The sequence below is a fragment of the Chiloscyllium plagiosum genome, chromosome 5 (genome assembly GCF_004010195.1).
Source record: "Chiloscyllium plagiosum isolate BGI_BamShark_2017 chromosome 5, ASM401019v2, whole genome shotgun sequence".
In the NCBI taxonomy this organism is placed as follows: Eukaryota; Metazoa; Chordata; class Chondrichthyes; order Orectolobiformes; family Hemiscylliidae; genus Chiloscyllium; species Chiloscyllium plagiosum.
The window spans coordinates 100328012-100348286 of NC_057714.1; the positions used below are offsets into that span (position 1 = coordinate 100328012).

Here is a 20275-nt window from a genome sequence, read left to right on the forward strand (position 1 = left end):
GTTGGAGGATTTGAGCGATAGGGAGAGGCTGAACAGGCTGGGACTGTTTTCCCTGGAGCGTTGGAGGCCTATAGAGGTTTACAAAATTATGAGGGGCATGGATAGGATAAATAGGCAAAGTCTTTTCCCTGGGGTCGGGGAGTCCAGAATTAGAGGGCATAGATTTAGGGTGAGAGGGGTAAGATATAAAAGTGACCTAAGGGGCAACGTTTTCATGCAGAGGGTGGTACGTGTATGGAATGAGCTGCCAGAGGAAGAGGTGGAGGCTGGTACAATTGCAAAATTTGAGAAGCATTTGGATGGGTATATGAATAGGAAGGGTTTGGAGGGATATGGGCCGGGTGCTGGCAGGTGGGGCGAGATTGGGTTGGGATATCTGGTCAGCATGGACAGGTTGGACCGAAGGGTCTGTTTCCATGCTGTACATCTCTATGACTCTATGAGTTCTAAAGAACATACCTGCTATACTGTAATCTGTCAGACCATCTGCTCATGGTTGCATTCTTCCATCATTCTTGCAGAGACTTCACGTGAGGTAGAATTGACATAAAAAAAAATGATAGATTAAACTGTAGACGGCAGGTGGAAGAAATTTGATTGTAAATTGAACTGTATTGAATTAGCTTTTTCTTTATTGTCACATATACTCAAATGAGTACAGTGGAAAGATTAAAAATTGCCACTTACAGCGCCATCTTAGGTACAAAGGTACCCAGGTGCAGTCCTTAGTTACAGAATAGAGAACATGTAGAGCAACCATAGGTCAGAAAAAACAAGAAGCAAAGTTGAAAAAACAAACATCACAGATAACGAATGTGGTTTGTCACTTTTTCACACACAAACCATAGATTTCCGTCTGTTAAAGTGAATGGAGAAAAGGTTAGCAGGTTTGGAAGTGCAGATATGGAAAACTTAGCCATGAAATTAGGATTTAGATCATTTGGACCAAGTGTCCTCTTTGTAGACTTCCCTCCACCGTGAAACAGAAGCATAGTAAGAACTAACGATCTGAATTTAATTCACCGAAACCAGCTTGTTGATAATGATGTTTTGTTTTGAAAGCCAGCATCACACCCTGATGATTTTGCAAACCATGTTGTCTTATGTTTTGGTGACAGAGTGAGATCGCCCAGTCGAGTTCCACCTTGGATGACTTCCTGCAAAGTAACCGAGGGAAATCTCCGTCAAGCCAGTTCCTCGCATTTCATCATCAATTTCCCGACAGCAAACAAGGTCAAGCCGAGCCCTTAAGACTTCTCAAGCAGGAGAGAGGTCATCTTCAGGCACAAGGCCCTGCCCCTGTCAGTGAGGCCATCGACAGAAAGCAACTGTTAGCACTTCTGGAGAGATATTTGTCACGGAAACTGGCAGCGCAGGCTACTACACCAGGGAACCAGCCTGAAGTGTGGCTTAAGGAAACACTGGGCTCATCAAGGAGCAAACAGCAAGAAGGACCCAGTAAAGAGAGCCAGGGGGGTCATCCGAGCATGGATGGGCAACCTCCGAAAGCTGACGATAGGCTGCCAGAGGTGAAAACGGAGAAAGTGCTGCAAGAATCCAGCGCCAGGGCAATCAATGCAAACAATCTGCTCAGCCACATGGATGGTACGCATAAAAATTTAGATCAAAACATTTGAATGATACCAAGTAAACATTGGTGGATTACAAGGGCTATTGCTTAGCTATTTCCCAAGGAAACGTAGAATTTTACAGGATAGTGGGAGGTCAGTCTGCACTTCACACACATCCAGGCCCTGACTGAAAGAACAATCCTACTTTCTCTCCAAACCTGTGGTTACCTTTTTATATCTATTATGGTTTTGCATTCTACTTCTGCATTAAAAAGAAGTGTTGCCAGGTAAACTGCAGAACAGTACGCCCACCCTATGATCTCTAGGAGCCAATCAAAGAGTATACAAGGGCAAATTTCGTGTTGGAGAGATTTCTTTTCAGATAGAGGTAATTTACCTTTGAAACAAACCTGCTCTACATAAGGTACAGCCATAGCACTGTTAATGTATGGTGGTGATGCCCATTGTGAAATCTGGGAATGGCATGGATTTATGGGCAGCATGTTGCTGGCCACAGCCACTAAGAGGCTGGCACCAGAATGACTGTCCAAGAACGGACTGTGGTGCACCTCTCCCCTCCCAAAGCAATGTCTAGCTAATGCGAGGGCCTCGACACTGCCGCAGCTAACAATGGCCATTGCTGAGGCTGTGTGATCAGTGAAAGGGTCCCTCAATGTCTCAAAGAGAGCTCCTTCTGGGTAAGAAATGGCGAACCAAGCGAGTTGGCCCAGTCAGGCCTGGGGAGAGGAGAATCGTAGATCATTGGTGTGAGTGTGGCCATTGCTGCCATTCCGATGAAGGGCTCTTGCTCAAAATGTCGATTCTCCTGCTCCTCGGATGCTGCCTGACTTGCTGTGCTTTTCCAGCACCACACACTCAACTGTAAGCTAGACTGAGTGAGGATTAATGCTGTTCTCCCCTCCAGAAGTACACTCCATGGGAAGTCTGTTTATTCTTCTTAATTTTCAATCACATGCTCAAAATGGTCCTAATCTGAGTTCTGTTTCCTATCAGAAAATTTCATTCATTCTGTGGTGCAGCAGCTTGGGACACAGCATGTAAACCTTGACAGTCTGACTTCCAAACAGCTCGATGAATTGTCCGACGTCATCGCTGATGCTTTGCAAGTTGTAGATGATGACACTCCCCGTGATGGCAGCAGAAACAGCCTCAAGACTAACCAAGACCTTCAGCAGAAGGAAGAAGAGAAAGCGATGATGAGAAATGAGCTCCATCTGGGTAAGGAGGAGTCATTTTAGAGCTTTTTTCTGAACAAAATAATGCCGTTTTGCTACGAATTCTGTGCAAATGCACTAGAAAGGTTTTGTTTTCTGCAAAGGTTCGTGGAAGTTTCTCAATTAGTGGACAGCAAAGAAGGTTACCTCAGAGTACAACAGGATATTGACCAGATGGGCCGATGGGCTGAGGAGTGGCAGATGGAGTTTAATTTAGATAATTTTGGAAATGCAAATCAGAGCAGGACTTATACACTTAATGGTAAGGTCCTGAGAAGTGGTGCTGAACAAAGAGACCCTGGAGTGCAGGTTCATAGTTCCTTGAAAGGAGAATCATAAGTAGATAAGATAGTGAAGAAGGTGTTTGGTATGCTTTCATTTATTGGTCAGTCTATTGAGTACAGGAGTTGGGGAGGTCATGTTGTGGCTGTACAGGCCATTGGTTAGGCCACTTTTGAAATATTGCGTGCAATTCTGGTCTCCTTCTTATCGGAAAGATGTTGTGAAACTTGAAAGGGTTCAGAAAAGATTTACAAGGATTTTGCCAGGGTTGGAGGGTTTGAGGGAGTGATTGAATAGGCTAGGGCTGTTTTCCCTGGACCATCGGAGGCCGAGGGGTGACCTTATAGAGGTTTATAAAATCATAAAGAGCATGGATAGGGTAAATAGATAAAGTTTTTTCCCGGGAGTTGGGGAGTCCAAAACTAGTGGGCATAGATTTAGGGTGAGAGGGGAAAGATATAAAAGAGACCTAAGGGGCAACCTTTCCATGCAGAGGATGGTACATATATGGAATGAGCTGGCAGAGGAAGTGGTGGAGGCTGGTACAATTGCAACATTTAAGAGGCATTTGGATGGGTATATGAAATAGGAACAGTTTATGGGCCAAGTGCTGGCAAATGGGACTAGATTAGGTTGGGATATCTGGTCAGCATGGATGGGTTAGACCGAAGGGTCTGTTTCCATGCTGTACATTTCTATGACTTTAATATTTCCTGCCAGCTTTCCCTCTCAAACATTGGCTCTGCAGAAGACCTGAGTTTGTTTTGGACTGACAGTCTATCTGTAGAATAGGTGTCAAACAGAGCCGTATATTTGCAGCAGTTCTCAGATGTTGCCAGGCATGTTGAAGAGTAGCTCTGATGGATCACAGGTCTCCATTTTGAGCACTTCACTGCAAACTTCTACACAGAAGCAAATTGGGCTGGGAATATGTTTCACCATCACGACTAGGTGATGCACTCATTGTCAGGGCTTCACTATTATGCAAATGAATTGATCAGCAAGAAACAACTTGCATTGATGAAGTGTCTTTAATGTAGCAAAGCATCCCAAGCTCCTTATGAGAAGCACAATCCCAACCATTTTGACATCAAGCTCCACAAGGAGATAACAAGATCAGTGAAAGAGTAAGGTATGGAGGAGCATGCTAAAGGATGAAAGGGAGATAGACAGTATTAGGATAGGTACAGAGCCAAGTATACAGTTGGGAGAAAATACAGAAACTGGCTAGGCTTCCCTGTGTAATAATTAGCTTCAGATACAATCAAGGTGACCTTTCCACAATACACAATGCAATCAGGCTGGTCACTTCTGGATCCGGTATGTTTGGTATTAGCTGCTGAGATGATGTGGGATGTTAAATCAGAAGAATATTAATAACACCATTATGGGAGCCTGAGCTTTGAGTGAGGATGTGCACTGAACTGGGTCAGTGAACTAATGGAGTCAGGCTCTCCCAGGGAAAATGTTGAAAAACAGAATTGAACAAATGTTTCATTTTGTCCTCATTTTAGGAACAATCATGCTTTTACCTGGTTTTCAGTGCCTAACCTATTGCAACTTGCAGAGGTTGATGAGAACGAACGTGAAGTGCAGTTCAATGTAGCAGACTGTGATGCAACTTGATTGAAGAAATTCCAAAAGGAAAAGTCAGTCCTGAGCCATTGGGCTGTTAAACAGCAGTAACTTTCGTATAGGATTGCCATTTCAGCAACAGGCGTTATACATCCACTGACTCCCATCAACATTCTGTCTCTGTCTTTCATCAAACTGAACTCACAGGTCTTTCGAGAATTGATGTTTGTGTTTACTCTTTGTCACATTCACAAATGTGTTATATACATCGTGTGAACTAGACGTGTACCATTTCTGGCCCATTGTCTGTGTCACTTCAGAGCCCCAGTGTGATCAGAAATGCAGGGTGAGCAGTGCAGTTATTTCTTTATTATTACCAGTTTGTTCTGTTTGAATTTTGTATCCTTGGAGGCTTGGAAGAGACATCTTTCACACTTTTGCCTCAGGTAATAATTAATCTGGTAATGAAAGAGAGTTACTCCCAGGATGTTGCTTGGTATGGATGGTTTGAGTTCTAAATGAAGGCTGGGTAGGCTGGCATTTCTTTCACTGGAGCGTGGAAGGTTGAGAGGTGACAGATCTGTAAAATCATGAGGGGTATAGATAGAGTTAATGGTATGTGTCTTTTCCATAGGATGGTGGATTTCATGACATATTTTTAATATGAGAGAAGAAAGATTTAAAAAAGGCATGAAGGGCAAATCTTTTACACAGAGGGTGATTCGCGTCTGGAATGGACTTCCTGAAGAAGTGGATGTGGGCATAGTTACAACGTTGCATGACAAATACACAAATAGGAAACCTTACCCCTCCAAATATGGGCCAGCAGGTGGCAAGTAGGACTAGTTTGGTTTGGGATTATGTTCGTCGTGGAGCGGTTGGACCAAAGGGCTATATGACTCTGTGATTCTATGACTCTATAAGAGAAGTTAGTACCAACAATGTGAGACAACAGTTAGAGTGGAGACATATGTTGCACCCTAGGCTTTCAAGTGGGCCAGAAGAGAAAAGATTGTACTTGCCTCCATAAGCAATAGCCTTCAGGAGTGCTATTGAACTAACGCACATGATTAAAAAAAGAGTTCAGAAAAGATTTACAAGGATGTTGCCAGAGCAGAGTTGGAGGGTTTGAGGTATAGGGAGAGGTTAAACAGGCTGGGGCTGGGGCTGTTTTCCGTGGAGTGTTGGAGGCTGAGGGGTGACCTTATAGGTTTGCAAAATCATGACGAGCATGGATAGGATAAATAGGCGTGGGTGAGTCCAGAACTAGGGGCTGTGTTTAGCGTGAGAGGGGGAAGAATTAAAAGGGATCTAAGATGCAATGTTTTCATACAAAGAGTTGGGCGTGTATGGAATGAGCTGCCAGAGGAAGTGGTAGTTGCAACATTTAAAAGGCATCTGAATGGGTATATGAATAGGAAGGGTTTAGAGGGATATGCACCCGGTGCTGGCAAATGGGACTAGATTAGGTTAGGATATCTAGTTGGCATGGACGAGTTGGACTGAAGGGTTTGTTTTTGTGCTGTCCATCTGTATGACCCTACGACTCTACAACATACTTGATTAAAGTGATTGTTTGTTGAGGTAAGCGACACACCTTGCATTAAAATGGCTAATAATATTCATACAGTTATAATAGGCAGCTCAATAATATATCCATATGAAAAACCATAACCTGATTTAGTGACCTAGATTTTTAACCCTAAGGCAGTTGGGCTGAGCCAGAACATTCCCAATTGACTACAGCTGACTCCGGAAGAATTGTCCTGAATGGCGGGATCTTCATTCTGGGGGAGGTGCGCAGGATGGTGTTGAACCTGTTGCTCCTTGACACTTGGTTACTATAATGATGGTACTTTGGGATATGTCAAGAAACAGCAATTGAACCTGCTATCATAGATGTTATTTTCAACTCTCACAGACACAGGAGATTTTTTTCCTCAGGGCAGAATATTTTAATAACTTGACGGCTTGACAGTTGTACGCATCTTATTCATCCTTTATGAGTTCTTACAACTTCCCTAAAGATTTGTAAATCACAGACTGAGAAATATGTCCTTGCCACAATGAAAATTGTGTCTGTTTGAACTCACCACTGAGTTCACACGGCCATGTTGAGTTCCAGTTTCCCATATGTAGGAGACACATCCTACCTCTCTTGTTCTGCTCGACTTGGGAGCAGGGAGTTCCATATCTGAGGTTCATTTTAGGTAAATTGCTGTCTCTCCACAGTTCTGCTAAAGTTCAGGTCATTAACTCTGTTTTCTGTCCACAGATGTTACTAGACTTGATTTTCCTGTTTCAGATTTCCAACATCCATAGAACAGTATTTTGCTTTCGTAACAATGTACATTGAGGTTTGTATGTTTTTAGCTTCTAATGCAGGAAATTACAATATAAAAGGAACAACTTAAGAGTCTGTCAGAAGTATAAGCCTTTAGTATTTCTATGAATAGTTACAATATTTATCCACAATTGGGGAAAATGGCATAAGCTGTTTAGAAAGTCAGGCCTGCTTTGCCATTACAACTTAACTCCCTAAACCCATCTTTACATTATATTCCTTTAATGAACAAAAATCTATTAATCTCAGATTTCAAGTTGACAATTATAGAGTCATCTAGGAGAAAGTGAGGACTGAAAAAGATTCCTGAAGAAGGGCTCATGCCCGAAATATCGATTCTCCTGCTCCTTGGATGCTGCCTGACCTGCTGCACTTTTCCAGCAACACATTTTCAGCAATTATAGAGTCATACAGCACACAAACAGGCCTTTCAGTCAATTAATCCAGCATCAATTGGCATTTCTGCAGGAGAATTCCAAATTCCACTAAGCTCTCCAACTTCAGTCCTGAAAGATCTGGATCAAATTTTTAATATGCCTCCAACCCTACGCTCACCAACCAGAGCAAGTAGATTTGTCTGTATTTTCCCTATCTGTTCCCTCTCGTTTCTGGAAAACCTGTATCCAATCATGACATAACCGCACAAGTATTACGACAGGGAGGATGTGAATACATTGGAGAAGAGCACAGCAGAGGTTTATGAGAATGGTTTCACAGATGAAACATTTCAGGTATGAGAGAAAATTGGAAAGGTTGCATTGGAGAGGCTGAAAGGGAGATTTGATGGAAGCTTTCAAAATTACGAGAGCTCTGGACTGAGTGGATAGGGAGAAACTGTTGCCACTTATAAACAGATCAAAAAACCAGAGGCTTGGTTTTAAAGTGCTCTGCAATGGTGATGTGAGAAAAAAAAACTGTTTCACAGCAAGTAGTGAAGGAATGGAATGCACTGCCTGGAAATGTAAGTTCTTAGAGTCATAGGAGAACGAACGTGGAGGGTTATAGGGAAAGGCAAGAGATTGGCATGAAGTAAAAATGCTCAGAGAGCCGATATGGACACGATGGGTTGAATGGCCTCATTCTGCATGGTAACAATTCTGTAATTAAATGTCAGGGAATACAGCGCTAATTGGCCTTTTCTCACCTTCGAATTTAACCCTTGGCGTTCAGGCACCATTGTGGTACACTGCACTCCCTCTGAAATGAATATTCTAAGAGATGTTGAAAGATATGGAGCATTTTGATGGATTTCAGTGAGAACAAGATTCGGTTGTTTTTGGATTATTGCGCTGTGTGTATTAGGTAGAGCATTTGGTATAATTAAAAAGAACAAGTCATGATCATACAAGGCGTGTATATCTGTTGTCACTGTCGAACATCACAGATGCTTGGGAAGCTCAGTTATGTTACTTTTAATAGATTTCTCTTAATATAAGGCCTGCACTCATCAGGACATTGGAAGCTGTAGAAATACGTGGCTGAATTTTGGATTGCACCTGGAGTGCTCCAATTTCCTCTTCAAGATAATTTTTGCTTATTATTCGTCCATCGATGGGATGTGAATGTTGCTGGCTAAGCCAGCGTTTAATGCCCATTTGTAATTGCCCTGTGGTGGCGAGTCACCTTCTTGAGCCAGTGCAGCCGTCGGGGTAAAGGGACACCCAGCAAGCTGTCTTGGAAGAGCCCAGCCGCACTGAAGGAATGACAGTATATTTCCAACTCAGGATGGTGTAGGCTTGGAAGGGAACCTGCAGGAAGTGCATTACTCGGAGGGAGTGATGCACTTGCTGCCCTGTGGGAGACTTGGTTAATGTGTCTATCAAATGGAAAATGTTCCTGTGAATTTGTTTATAACATGGACTAGAATTTCCCATCATGACTTTCTACAGGTACCGGACACCTGGGTGTTCCTTTGAATAAAATAAATGCAGAGAAATAACTTTCTCCTGACTCTCAGCTCCAACATGCTGAAATACAGAGCTCATTAACAGCTGTTCCCTGCACTGTGACCAGTGGTGCAGTCGAGTTCAGTTCTTTCAGAGGCCATCTTGGTGCAGATTGGGATTAAAACTGGAGGGTCCTGCAGTAGACATCTCAGTTCCACACCAGGCACTATGGAGTAGTCAACGAGCCATGCAGATGTGTGAGAGGCTTGGTGGAGGAGGAGAGAGCTACAGCCTTCAAAAATTTGCAACAGTTCTTTTTCTTCCTTATGATTTATCTCGTACAAATAAAACATTCTAAAACTGATGTTCTTTTTTTATTGACAGGCAAACACGATGATGGATTCAATGAAGGCTTCCCTGAGCAGGTTTGTTGAATGTTCGTATATTTTACAAAGTAGTTCCAGAGGGTCAGCTGTGCATTTTCTGGCAGGAGTTATGAGGAACTCCAAGATGGTCACATTTTTGGACAGATTATTAAGAACGAATAATGTGAACTTAAGAATTTAAATACGTTGTATTGAACTATCATCTGAACACAAATATTAGCAACAGAATTGCTTTATTCCTACATTTACTTTTTAATTATTGGGCAGAGATAACCTTTGACCTAGTGTTGTCAAATGGAACAGTGAAGATGGAGAGCATTTTGCACATTGTACTTGCACAGCTTTTTTGAAAGAGTTATCTAATTAGGTTCCTTGCTTTTTCTCTTCATATAACCTTCAGATTTTTCCTTTTAAGGTTTGATCCAAATCCGTTTCAAATTTGTAGGCCCTCAGAATTAGTGGATACTTCATCACCACCAGAATCACAGAATTATTGCAGTGCAGATAGAGGTTATTTGGTCCATCACACCTGCACCAGCTCTGTTATCTTGTGCCAATCTTCTGCCTTTTCCCCATCTCCCTAGACCATTACCATCTAAAACAAAAATCCAATGTCCCCTTGAATGCCTCAGTTGAACCTGTCTCCACCACATTTCCAGGCAGTACCCCTTACAACTTGCTGTGTAACAAAGATTTTTCTCACCTCACCCTTGTTTCATGTTCACATCACTTTAACTCTATGCCTTTTCAGGGCTCCTCATTCCCACTGCCTCTGTAACTGTGTGGGAGCCTGCAAACAGGAAAGGTCTTTGGGGGCCTATTTACTTCAGCCCGATTTCAATATTAAGGCACCGCTCACTTGAATCAGAGGTCATGGTGGATGGCTCCTTTTCAGCATTGTGACCAACCCCAGTAATGCCAAACAGAGGTGACAAAAGTTGCTCTCATCATTTGGTTCTCTGAAATAAAAAGAGTAAATCTCAAAGCATATGGCAAGTAAAACGATATCTGAAATATAAAAGACGCGTTATTTCTCATGTAGAAGAATTTCATTGAAAGGATTTCAACCCCAAGGTATAACATATCTTTATCTTGGGGCGGCACGGTGGCTCAGCTGTTAGCACTGTTACCTCACAGCACCAGGGACCCGGGTTTGTTTCCAGTCTCAGGTGACTGTCTGTGTGGAGTTTGCGCATTCGCTCTGTGTCTGCGTGGGTTTCCTCTGGGTGCGCCGGTTTCCTCCCACAATCCAAAGATGTGCAGGCGAGGTGAGTTGGCCATTCTAAATTGCCCATAGTGTTGGTGCATTAGCCAGAGGGAAAATGGGTCTGGATGGGTTACCCCATACTGTAGGAAATCTAATCTAATCTCTCACCAAGTGCTGATGGATCTGTTGAGGCAGTCCCATATTTTTGTCTTAATTTGCATAGAGTAGCTTAAGGAGCAAAATAAAGTGAAGGGAGTTATGATGAACCTTTATGCGTAGTTCTGACTGGAGGTTATTGCGTCCAGTTCTGGTCACTGCTGATTCAAAAAGATGACCAGGCCTTTACAGAGGATGTGGAAAGTGTTTGCTGGGTTAGTTTCAGTGCTGATAGGTTTCAGTTATACCAGCAGTACTGGCCACTCCTGGAACTGCACTCGTCCCAAGGCCAGATGCATCATCATTGAGGTGGCCCCTCTGTGAGGGACAAGGTGCCTGATCAGGTACCTCCCTCTAACACCCCAACAGAAAACTTGTCCACAAGACACCAAGACCTGCCCATGCTTACCCATGTGATGCTCCCCTGCATACCCCATCCTCCCACCCCCAACTAGTCGAATACCAGCAGTGGTGAGGTGATGGGTTGAAGCCTTCCACTGGCCATGAACTGCCTCAGTTAACCTAGTGTGAGGGGGCTGACCTTGACCTTCCCGACCCCTGAATTCATCGGGAGGGAGAATCTAGAAAGGCAACAGGACCCTTCACCTCGCAACTTCCTGCCCAATGAAACCCTCCTGCCCCTTACCATCCAGCTGTAAAACCAGCTCCTGGAGCTGTGGGCTGGAGCAGGCCTTACCCCAAAGCGTGTGGCACTTTCAACCCCTTTCTATTTCCAGCCTTATCACTACAATTCCATCATGCTTAAAAAAAAGGTTATTATTCAGATAATAATGGATTCACCACTATTGCGATATTTTGTGCATGTGCTGCCTTTATTGCTGTACTTGATCACTATTAAGATGAAATCAAGAGATAAAAATGCTTTCTATCATGTTAATGGACTGCTTTGTTTTTATTGTGTATTTTATGTGGTAGATGAAGTTATTCAGCAACAATATTCAGCTCAAAAATTACTTTGCTGAACCTATGAAAGAATGGATGTAAAGCAAACCTCTTTAATGCTACATTGACCTCTGACCTTCATTCAATTTGTAATGAAGTGGGTGGTTCGAGTTGAACGTGTGTAGTGAGTGATAACATTAAGGATGTGTGACTTCCGGCATAGTCAAGTGGAACTTTAAGTGAACGGCATGTAAATTCAATTTAAAAAGTGTGGATAATGGAATTCAAAATTCTTTAACTGGTTTAACGTTGACTTGTATTGATCAATATTTGTCACAGAGTCAGCCTTTCAAAACAGCAGCCGAGAGCGATGAAGTCAAGAAGAGTCTCGCTGACATTCTGAACGTTGACTCCTTATACATCAGGCCTCTCAAAAGCCGAGTTAAACTGTTTGATTCCTCAAGTAAAGAAAAGGTTGGGATAGAAAATGTGAAAAGCCACACTATCACCAGAGAAGTGACCAACACCAGAAAGTCGGAAGATGGTATCTTTGACTCTGTAGAAGAACCAAATCAAAGGGTCGATGGAAGTCTGATGTACAAAGAACCACAGAAGAAGAACTCTCAGTTGGGAGATCAGCGCCTGGATGTATCTGCATCTGAAACAAACATGTACGGCTATATTGTGACCCAGCAAAAGTAAGTATTGAGACTATCATCTGCTTAACAAAAATACAAATGATGATCAGTGGGTTATGATGGCCACATTACCAGGTAGATACAACCTATTTTGTTGTTCTAGATTTGTCTCAGACTCTCTCTTTCTCCCTTGATAGAGGTAGGTTGGACAGGGACATAGTTCCACGGTTGCCACAAATGAGGAATAGGGTTGGGTCATGTATGGTGAGGTAATTCATAGACAAGGGCGGCACGGTGGCTCAGTGATTAGCAATTTTGCCTCACAGCACCAGGGACCCAGGTTCAATTTCAGCCTCGGGCGATGTCTGTGTGGAGTTTGCACATTCTCCCCGTGTCTGTGTGGGTTTCCTCTGGGCGCTCCAGTTTCCTCCCACAGTCCAAAGATGTATAGGTTAGGTGAATTGGCCATACTAAATTGCCCATAGTGTTAGGTGCATCAGTCAGAGGGAAATGGGTCTTGGTATGCTACTCTTCGGAGGGTCGGTGTGGACTTGTTGGGCCGAAGGGCCTATTTCCATACTGTAGGGAATCTAATCTTTTCCAAATGACTATCACATTCCTGGTGATCGGATTTGATGTGAGGGGAGCTGTGCTGATGATGGTTGAACAGCTCTGCTTCCTTTGGGTCCCTCCCTCTCTGATGACTAAGCAATGAGCAACACTACTTATATTTTAGTCTGAGAGGTTATTTCAAATGAATGGGACTTCACGAATTAAAGGCAATGGAGTCTTCAAGCAGGGAAGATTTCAGAGGGATGACACTGGAGGATACTCCATGTCCCATGCAGCACAGGGAAAAGAGCACAGCTACATTTCGGGCAAGGCCTGTTAGTAACTTTGGGCTATTTTAAAGTGTAGATTGAGACCTACCTTAAACCTTTGCCTTAGACCATAAGACACAGGAGCAGAAGTAAACCATTCAACCCATCAAGCTTGATTCATCATTCAATGAGAATATGTCTAATTTGCTTATCTTCAACTTCATCTTCCTGCCTTTTCCCCGTAACACTTGATCCCTGTACTGATTAAAAATCTGGAAATGTGTTGCAGGAAAAGGGCAGCAGGTCAGGCAGCATCCAGGGAACAGGAGAATCGCGTTTCGGGCATAAGCCCTTCTTCAGGAAAGAAGGGCTTATGCCCGAAAGGTCGATTCTCCTGTTCCCTGGATGCTGCCTGACCTGCTGCGCTTTTCCAGCAACACATTTCCAGCTCTGATCTCCAGCATCTGCAGACCTCACTTTCTCCTGATTAAAAATCTGCCCATCTCAGCGTTTAAGACAAGTAATGACCCAGTCTTGACAGCCCTCTGCAGTAAAGAATAACACAGAGTCACTACCCTCAGAGAGAATAAATTCCTCCTCATCTTTATCTTCAAATGTGTGACCCCTTATTCTGAGATTATGCCCTCTGGTCTGAGACCCTCCCAAACGGGGAAACAACCTTTCTGCACCTCACCTGTCAGGCCCCTAAGCCTCTTGCATATTTCAATAAGGCCGTGTCCCATTCTTCCAAATTCCAAGAAGTACAGGCCCAATCTACTCAACCTCTCCTTCAATGGGTGGGACTCCCTGAGGGGGGACAATCTCCTTCAAAATTAACCTGAGGAGAGTATCCATAGTTCAGGGGCTCCTTCTCTTGGCTCACTTTGTGAGCTGGGACTTGTTCCAATCCTGGAGTGAAAATTAAAACTTGTGCTTTTGAGCCTGTCGTGATAAAGGACACAGACACTTTCCAGCTTTCTCAGTTGTTAGATAATGACCGGGAGCAGCGACCTTAGTTATTTTCTTTCCTGTGTTGCGAATGTGAAGGACATGTGTAAAAACCCTACATTATCCTGAATGAAGTTAGATAACGCAGCACAGACTGGGGTGGGAGGGGTGCTTGTGTTATTTTTGATGTCCACTGAAAAATGAAGCAGTTGGTGGAGGGATAGATAATGCATATCTAGTCAAAAATCACCCACAGATGTTGCTAGCATTGTTTGGAATTGTTCTTGAAATGTTTCTGTCAACACGTGGATCTGCTGTGTTGTTGTAAATGTATTTATTTTTGGTCAGCATAAAGTTGAGAGTTTTGATGTTTATCATTGTACAGTGTGCTACTTATTTCCTTTGTCACTCGAGCCTTCTTTGGTATTACAGCGTACATTCTAGACCAAACAGGCAGTGTGTACTTCAGACAGTCACATGATGAATGAATTCCACTATAAAAATCTTTGCTTTCAGTAACTCCTTGCTCAGTGCAGTGGAGTCAGTGTGGTTGTTTGCTCTGTTAGTTATATGTATGTAATTTCACAGTTTGGGTTTTGTGCTTACTATTTCAATGCCAAAGCAGTGTAAGTAGTTAATGTTGTTAATAAACTTCAAGACCTCACTCTCAACAAGAACCTAGCCTTTATGGTATATATTATGTGAGTCAACCAATAGAAAAACACTCACCACATAAATCACATCATGACAACAGGAAGGGGCAGGAGAAGCTGGTGGCAACTAATGTCACAGCTGATCAGTGCCAGCGAATTGGCAGTAAAAGGTGACAGCAGCAGTAACAGTTAGAGTCGTAGAGATGTACAGCATGGAAACAGACCCTTCGGTCCAACCCGTCCATGCTGACCAGATATCCCAACCCAATCTAGTCCCACCTGCCAGCACCCAGCCCATATCCCTCCAAACCCTTCGTATTAATTTACCCATCCAAATGCCTTTTAAATGTTGCAATTGTACTAGCCTAACAGTGGCCTAACCAATGTCCTGTACAGCCGCAACATGACTTCCCAACTCCTGTACTCAATACTCTGACCAATAAAGGAAAGCATACCAAATGCCTTCTTCACTATCCTATCAAACTGCGACTCCACTTTTTTATATGGGTTTAAAACATGCTGGAAGTTAATGAAAATTATATTAAATAATGTGAAATTTAGTTTCCACTTCTGAGACAACTGGCTTACTTCCAAAGATATAATTTAAGCATAGAGAAGGAATTTAGTGCTTCACCAGTAATAAAGCATTATGTCTTTTCAAAGGCATTGATGCCTCTCCACAGTGCCAATGGAAACATTTAATGTTGAGGTAAATTGGCAAGAACATGAGTAGTGTACAAAGTCCCATACCAAAACAAACCTTGATGTACAAGTTTGGAAGTGTTTACCTGAAGAAGGGCTAATGCCCGAAACGTCGATTCTCCTGTTCCCTAGATGCTGCCTGACCTGCTGCGCTTTTGATGTACAAGTTTGGAAGTGTTTACCTGTGCCTCACTGAGACCAAGTTCTAACATTTCCAGAGATGATGTTGGATTTTTCTTCAACCAAGTTCCTCTCATCGTCTTTCTTAAGACATTTCAGGGTTTCCAGCACGCTATGCAAAATAGAGTTGTGCTCATTTTTAATGCTTCGAGTCCTTGGAATACTTGCTTTGTCTTGCCAATAATCTCTTCTTGTGACAGCTTTTCCAGTTTATCTTCCTTTAAATACACCATTGTGGACATGGTGTCATACATCTGTTTGCTTCAAATTTTGCAAGAAATTTTGTAATTTTCTTAATAGTCATTACTCATCATGTACCTGAGTTCAGAACTGAACCTGACAATACAAACATGGCTGAAGGCTAGAACTGTACTGAAGCATAGCAACCAGCACAGAGGAACAATTGTCAGTATAATCTCGCTCCTTCTCAAAAAGGATCTTCCATTTGCCAGATTTTAAAAATGTTCCAGGACAGCGCTGATTTCATAAAGCAATCCTAGAATGAAGTACAGCCCAAAGTGCAAGAAAGAAATTGCAGGTAGACACTGTGGTGAAGAAGGTATTTGGTATGCTTGCCTTTATTCGTCAGTGTATTGAATATAGAGGTTGGGAGGTCATGTTAAGGCTGTGGAGGACATTAGCCACTTTGGAATACTGCATTCAATTCTGGTTTCTATGCTATTGGAAGGATGTTGTTAAACTTGAAGGGTTCAGAAAAAAATTTACAAGAATGTTGCCGCTTTTAGAGTGCTTGAGCTATAGGAAGAAGCTGAATAGGCTGAAGCTGTTTTCCCTGCAGTGTTGGACGCTGAGGGGTGATCTTATAGAAGTTTAAAAAATTATGAGGGGCATTGACAGGGTGAATAATTAAGGTCTTTTCCCCAGTGTGGGCGAGTCCAAAACTAGAGGGCATAGGTTTAAGGTGAGAGGAGAAAGATTTAAAAGGCACCTGAGGGGAAACTTTTTAAGGCAGAGGGTGGTGGATGAGCTGCCAGATGGCGTGGTGGAGGCTGGTACAGTGATAACATTTACAAGGCATTTGGATGGGTATCTGAATAGGAAGGGTTTAGAGGGATATGAGCTAAATGTTGGCAAATGGGACTAGATTAGGTTAGGATGTCTGGTTGGCATGGATGAGTTGGGGGTCTGTTTCAGTGTTCTACCTCTCTATGACTGTAAGAAATGTTCTGTATATTGTTAAGGCCTTACCTGTGCACAATTGTCAGTCAGTTCTGCCATGTTCTTTCCCCAAAATGACGTAAAAGCAGAAAAGAAGACAAGCATGACTTCACTCGGATACTGTTTTGTTGTGAATGCCACTGCACAACTATTTCTTTAAAAAGACGGAAATGTAAAAGGTCAAGAACCCAGTCATTGTGATACACGTTATAAGAGCAAACATACAGGGAACCGCTCAGACCATGAGTCAAGATTAGAGTGGTGCCAAAAAAGCACAGCAGGTCAGGCAGTAGCTGGGGAGCAGGAAAATCGACTTTTCGGGCAAAAGTCTCATTCCTGATGAAGGGCTTTTGCCCGAAAAGTCGATTTTCCTGCTCCTTGGATGCTGCCTGACCTGCTGTGCTTTTCCAGCACCACTCTAATCTTTACTCTAATTTCCAGCATCTGCAGTATCCACTTTCACTACCGTTCAGACCATATCAACCTGACTGTGATATTTGACCCAAGAAATCACATTGTCATCTGATTTATAAAAGACCGAGATTACCTGAAGTATTTTAACTTGGTGCGAGTTTAGAATTTGGACCTGATCTACATCAAGCTTCTACAACATCTTATAATATCATCAGTATTCACACGTTGTGGACTGTGGCTTGATTTTAATTGACCACCTCTTTGTCAGGCTCAGGCTTGTTGTGTATTGTATTCAAATGGTTGAAGAGAAACTCAGGAAAGGAAAGAAGATGTGGTTAGGTGATTTCAAGAGCTAGATTTTAAATCATTCATAAGACATTAGGTATGGTGCACTTTGAAAGTAGAGCTGTTTGATGGCAAGTCAGTGTTCCAACATATCAAAACATGTGGTGCTGGAAAAGCACAGCCAGTCAGGCAGCATCCGAGGAGCAGGAGAATCGATGTTTCGAGCATTAGCTCTTCATCAGGAATGTGGGGAGACCCAAGGGGGCTGAGAGATAAATGGGAGGGGTGAGGTGGGGCTGGGAATGTGATAGGTAGATGAAGGTGGGGGCTGATGGTGCTAGGTCGGAGAGGAGGGTGGAGTGTGTAGGGGGGAAGGAAGATGGACAGGTAGGACAGTTCATGAGGGCGGTGCCGAGTTGGAGGGTTGGGGCTGGGATAAGGTGAGGAGAGGGGAAATGAGGAAATCGACATTGATGCCGTGTGGTTGGAGGGTCCCAAGGCAAAAGATGAAGCGTTCTTTCTCAAGGCGTCGAGTGGATAGAATTTGGCGGTGGAGAAGGCCCAGGACTTGCATGACCTTGGCAGAGTAGGAAGGGGAGTTGAAATGTTTGGCCACAGGGCAGTGGGGTTGTTTAGGAAGTTTTCCAGCACCACACTTTTTCACTGATCTCCAGGATCTGCAGTCCTCACTTTCTCCCAGTTCCAACATATCAATGGCACACTGCAATTTGCAAAGGGAAAAAGGGAAATTGGTGAGGATGAGTCAGCAAAGTGCCTCCAAGAAACTGGTTGTTAAGCTGCACAAAGTGTTTGTTAATGGGCTGAAAAGGGACAGGCTGGAGATCTTACAAATGGCTGAGTTACATTAGGAATTGGTGTAATAAGTTTCCAGTTCAATACTGTGAGGAAAGCATGATAAACACACTGAAAGGAGACAATCGTCTGTAAATTATTTTATTTTCAACCATTAAAATGTAAACGCATTTAATGAAACCAGATATAAACTGCTTTTTATTGTGCAGCAATTTGTCATCCTGAGGGAATGTGCAAACCACTGTTAAAGTGCATAGAACAATACAGCACAGGAACAGGCCCTTCGGCCCACCATGTCTGTGCCAACCACAATGAACTAATCTCATCTGCCTGCGCGTGGTCCATATCCTTGTATTCCCTGCCTGTTCACGTGTCTATCTAAATGCATCTGAAACTTTGCCCTGTTGGCTACTACCTTCCCACGCACAGCTCCTTTAAACTTTCCCCCCTCTCAACTGAAACCCTCCCACACCCCCAAGTATTTGACATTTCCACTGTGGGAAGAAGGCTCTGTCTAGGCACTATATCTATGCCTCTCGAACTCATATATACTTCTATCAGGTCGCCCTTCAGCCTCTGATGCTCTAGCGAAAGCAATCCAAGTTTGTCCAACCTCTCCTTATAGCTAATGCCCTCCAATCCAGGCAACAGCTTGGTAAACCTCTTTTGCAGCCTCTCTAAATCCTCCCCATCCTTCCTGTATTGCGGTGACCAGAACTGCACACAATACTTTAAATGTGGCTGAACTAAAGGTTTATACAGCTGCAACATTACTGACCAACTTTTATACTTGATGCCCTGACTGATGAAAGCAAGCATGCCACACGCCTTCTCTACCATATAACCCATTGTATTGCCATATCAAGGAACCATGAACTTGGATCACAAGATCCCTCTGATATTGATGCTCCTGAGGGTCCTGCCACTTACTGCATACTTTCCTCTTACATTTGACCTCCCAAAATGCATCTCCTTACATTTGTGCAGATTAAACTCCATCTGCCACTTCTCCGTCCAACTTTCAGGCTGATCCATATCCTGCTGTATCCTATGACAACTTTCTTCAGTATCCATAGCTCCACCAGACTTTCAAGTCAACTGCAAACTGATTAGAGCACCTACATTTTCACCCAAATCCTTTATATAAATTACAGACAACAGAGGTCCCAGCACTGATCTCTGCAGAACACCCATGATCAAAGACCTGCAGTCAGAAAAGCACCCCTTCACATCTACTCTCTCGTGTCTACGACCAAGTTAATTTTGTATCCAATGTACCAACACACTATAGATTCCATTATACTTAATCTTCTGGACCAGCTTACCTTGTGGAACCTTGTCAACTGCTCTAGTAAAATCCACGTGGACAACATCTACTACCCTACCCTCGTCAGTCATTTTTATTTCTTCCTCAAAAAAGTCAATCAAGTAGAAAAGACAATATTTCATCTGCATAAAACCATGCTGACTATCCCTAATAATAATTCTTGTCAAAATGAGAGTAAATCTGTCCCTAAGCATCTTCTCCAATAATTTATTTACCACTGACATAAGGTTCACTGGCCTGGAATTTCCTGGATTATTCCTGTTGCCCTTCTTAATAAAGGCTATTTTCCAGACTCCTCGGACCTCTCCTCTGGCTAAAGAGGATACAATGATCTCTGTCAAGTCCTAACAATCTCCTTGCTTGCCTCCTTCAATATCTTCTGATAGATCCTGTCAGGCCCTGGGGGCTTACCTACCTTAATGTTTTTCAAATCACCCAACTCCTCCTTCTGCTTAATATTTACATGCCCGAGAAAATCAACATACTTTTCTCTAAACTAACCATTCACCATGTCCTTCTCTTTGGGGATTAGCGATTCAAAGTATTCATACAGGACATCGCCCACTTCCTCCACCTCCAAGCATAAATGGGAATAAAAGGCCTTTGTCCTTGAATGTACCTACCATTTCCCTGGCTACCCTCTTGTTCCCAAAACAGAGGAACCTCGATTATCCGAACGAGATGGGCGGGCACTATTTCGTTTGGATAATTGATTATTCGGTTTATCGATTCAATGCCTTTCCTCTGCGTCTCAGAGTTTTCAGGAGATA

At 43.0% G+C, this 20275-nt stretch overlaps 1 protein-coding gene across 2 annotated transcripts in view; it reads left to right on the forward strand.

The window, feature by feature from the left end:
- Window positions 1-20275, forward strand: part of ptprn2 (protein tyrosine phosphatase receptor type N2) — a 944464-nt gene that overhangs the window by 323972 nt on the left and 600217 nt on the right. For both annotated transcript variants that reach the window (XM_043690699.1, XM_043690698.1), the window contains exons 6-9: window positions 1119-1605; window positions 2586-2810; window positions 9278-9318; window positions 11885-12243. In XM_043690699.1, coding sequence (XP_043546634.1) covers window positions 1119-1605; window positions 2586-2810; window positions 9278-9318; window positions 11885-12243 — 1112 coding nt within the window. The remainder of the gene's footprint in view (window positions 1-1118; window positions 1606-2585; window positions 2811-9277; window positions 9319-11884; window positions 12244-20275) is intronic.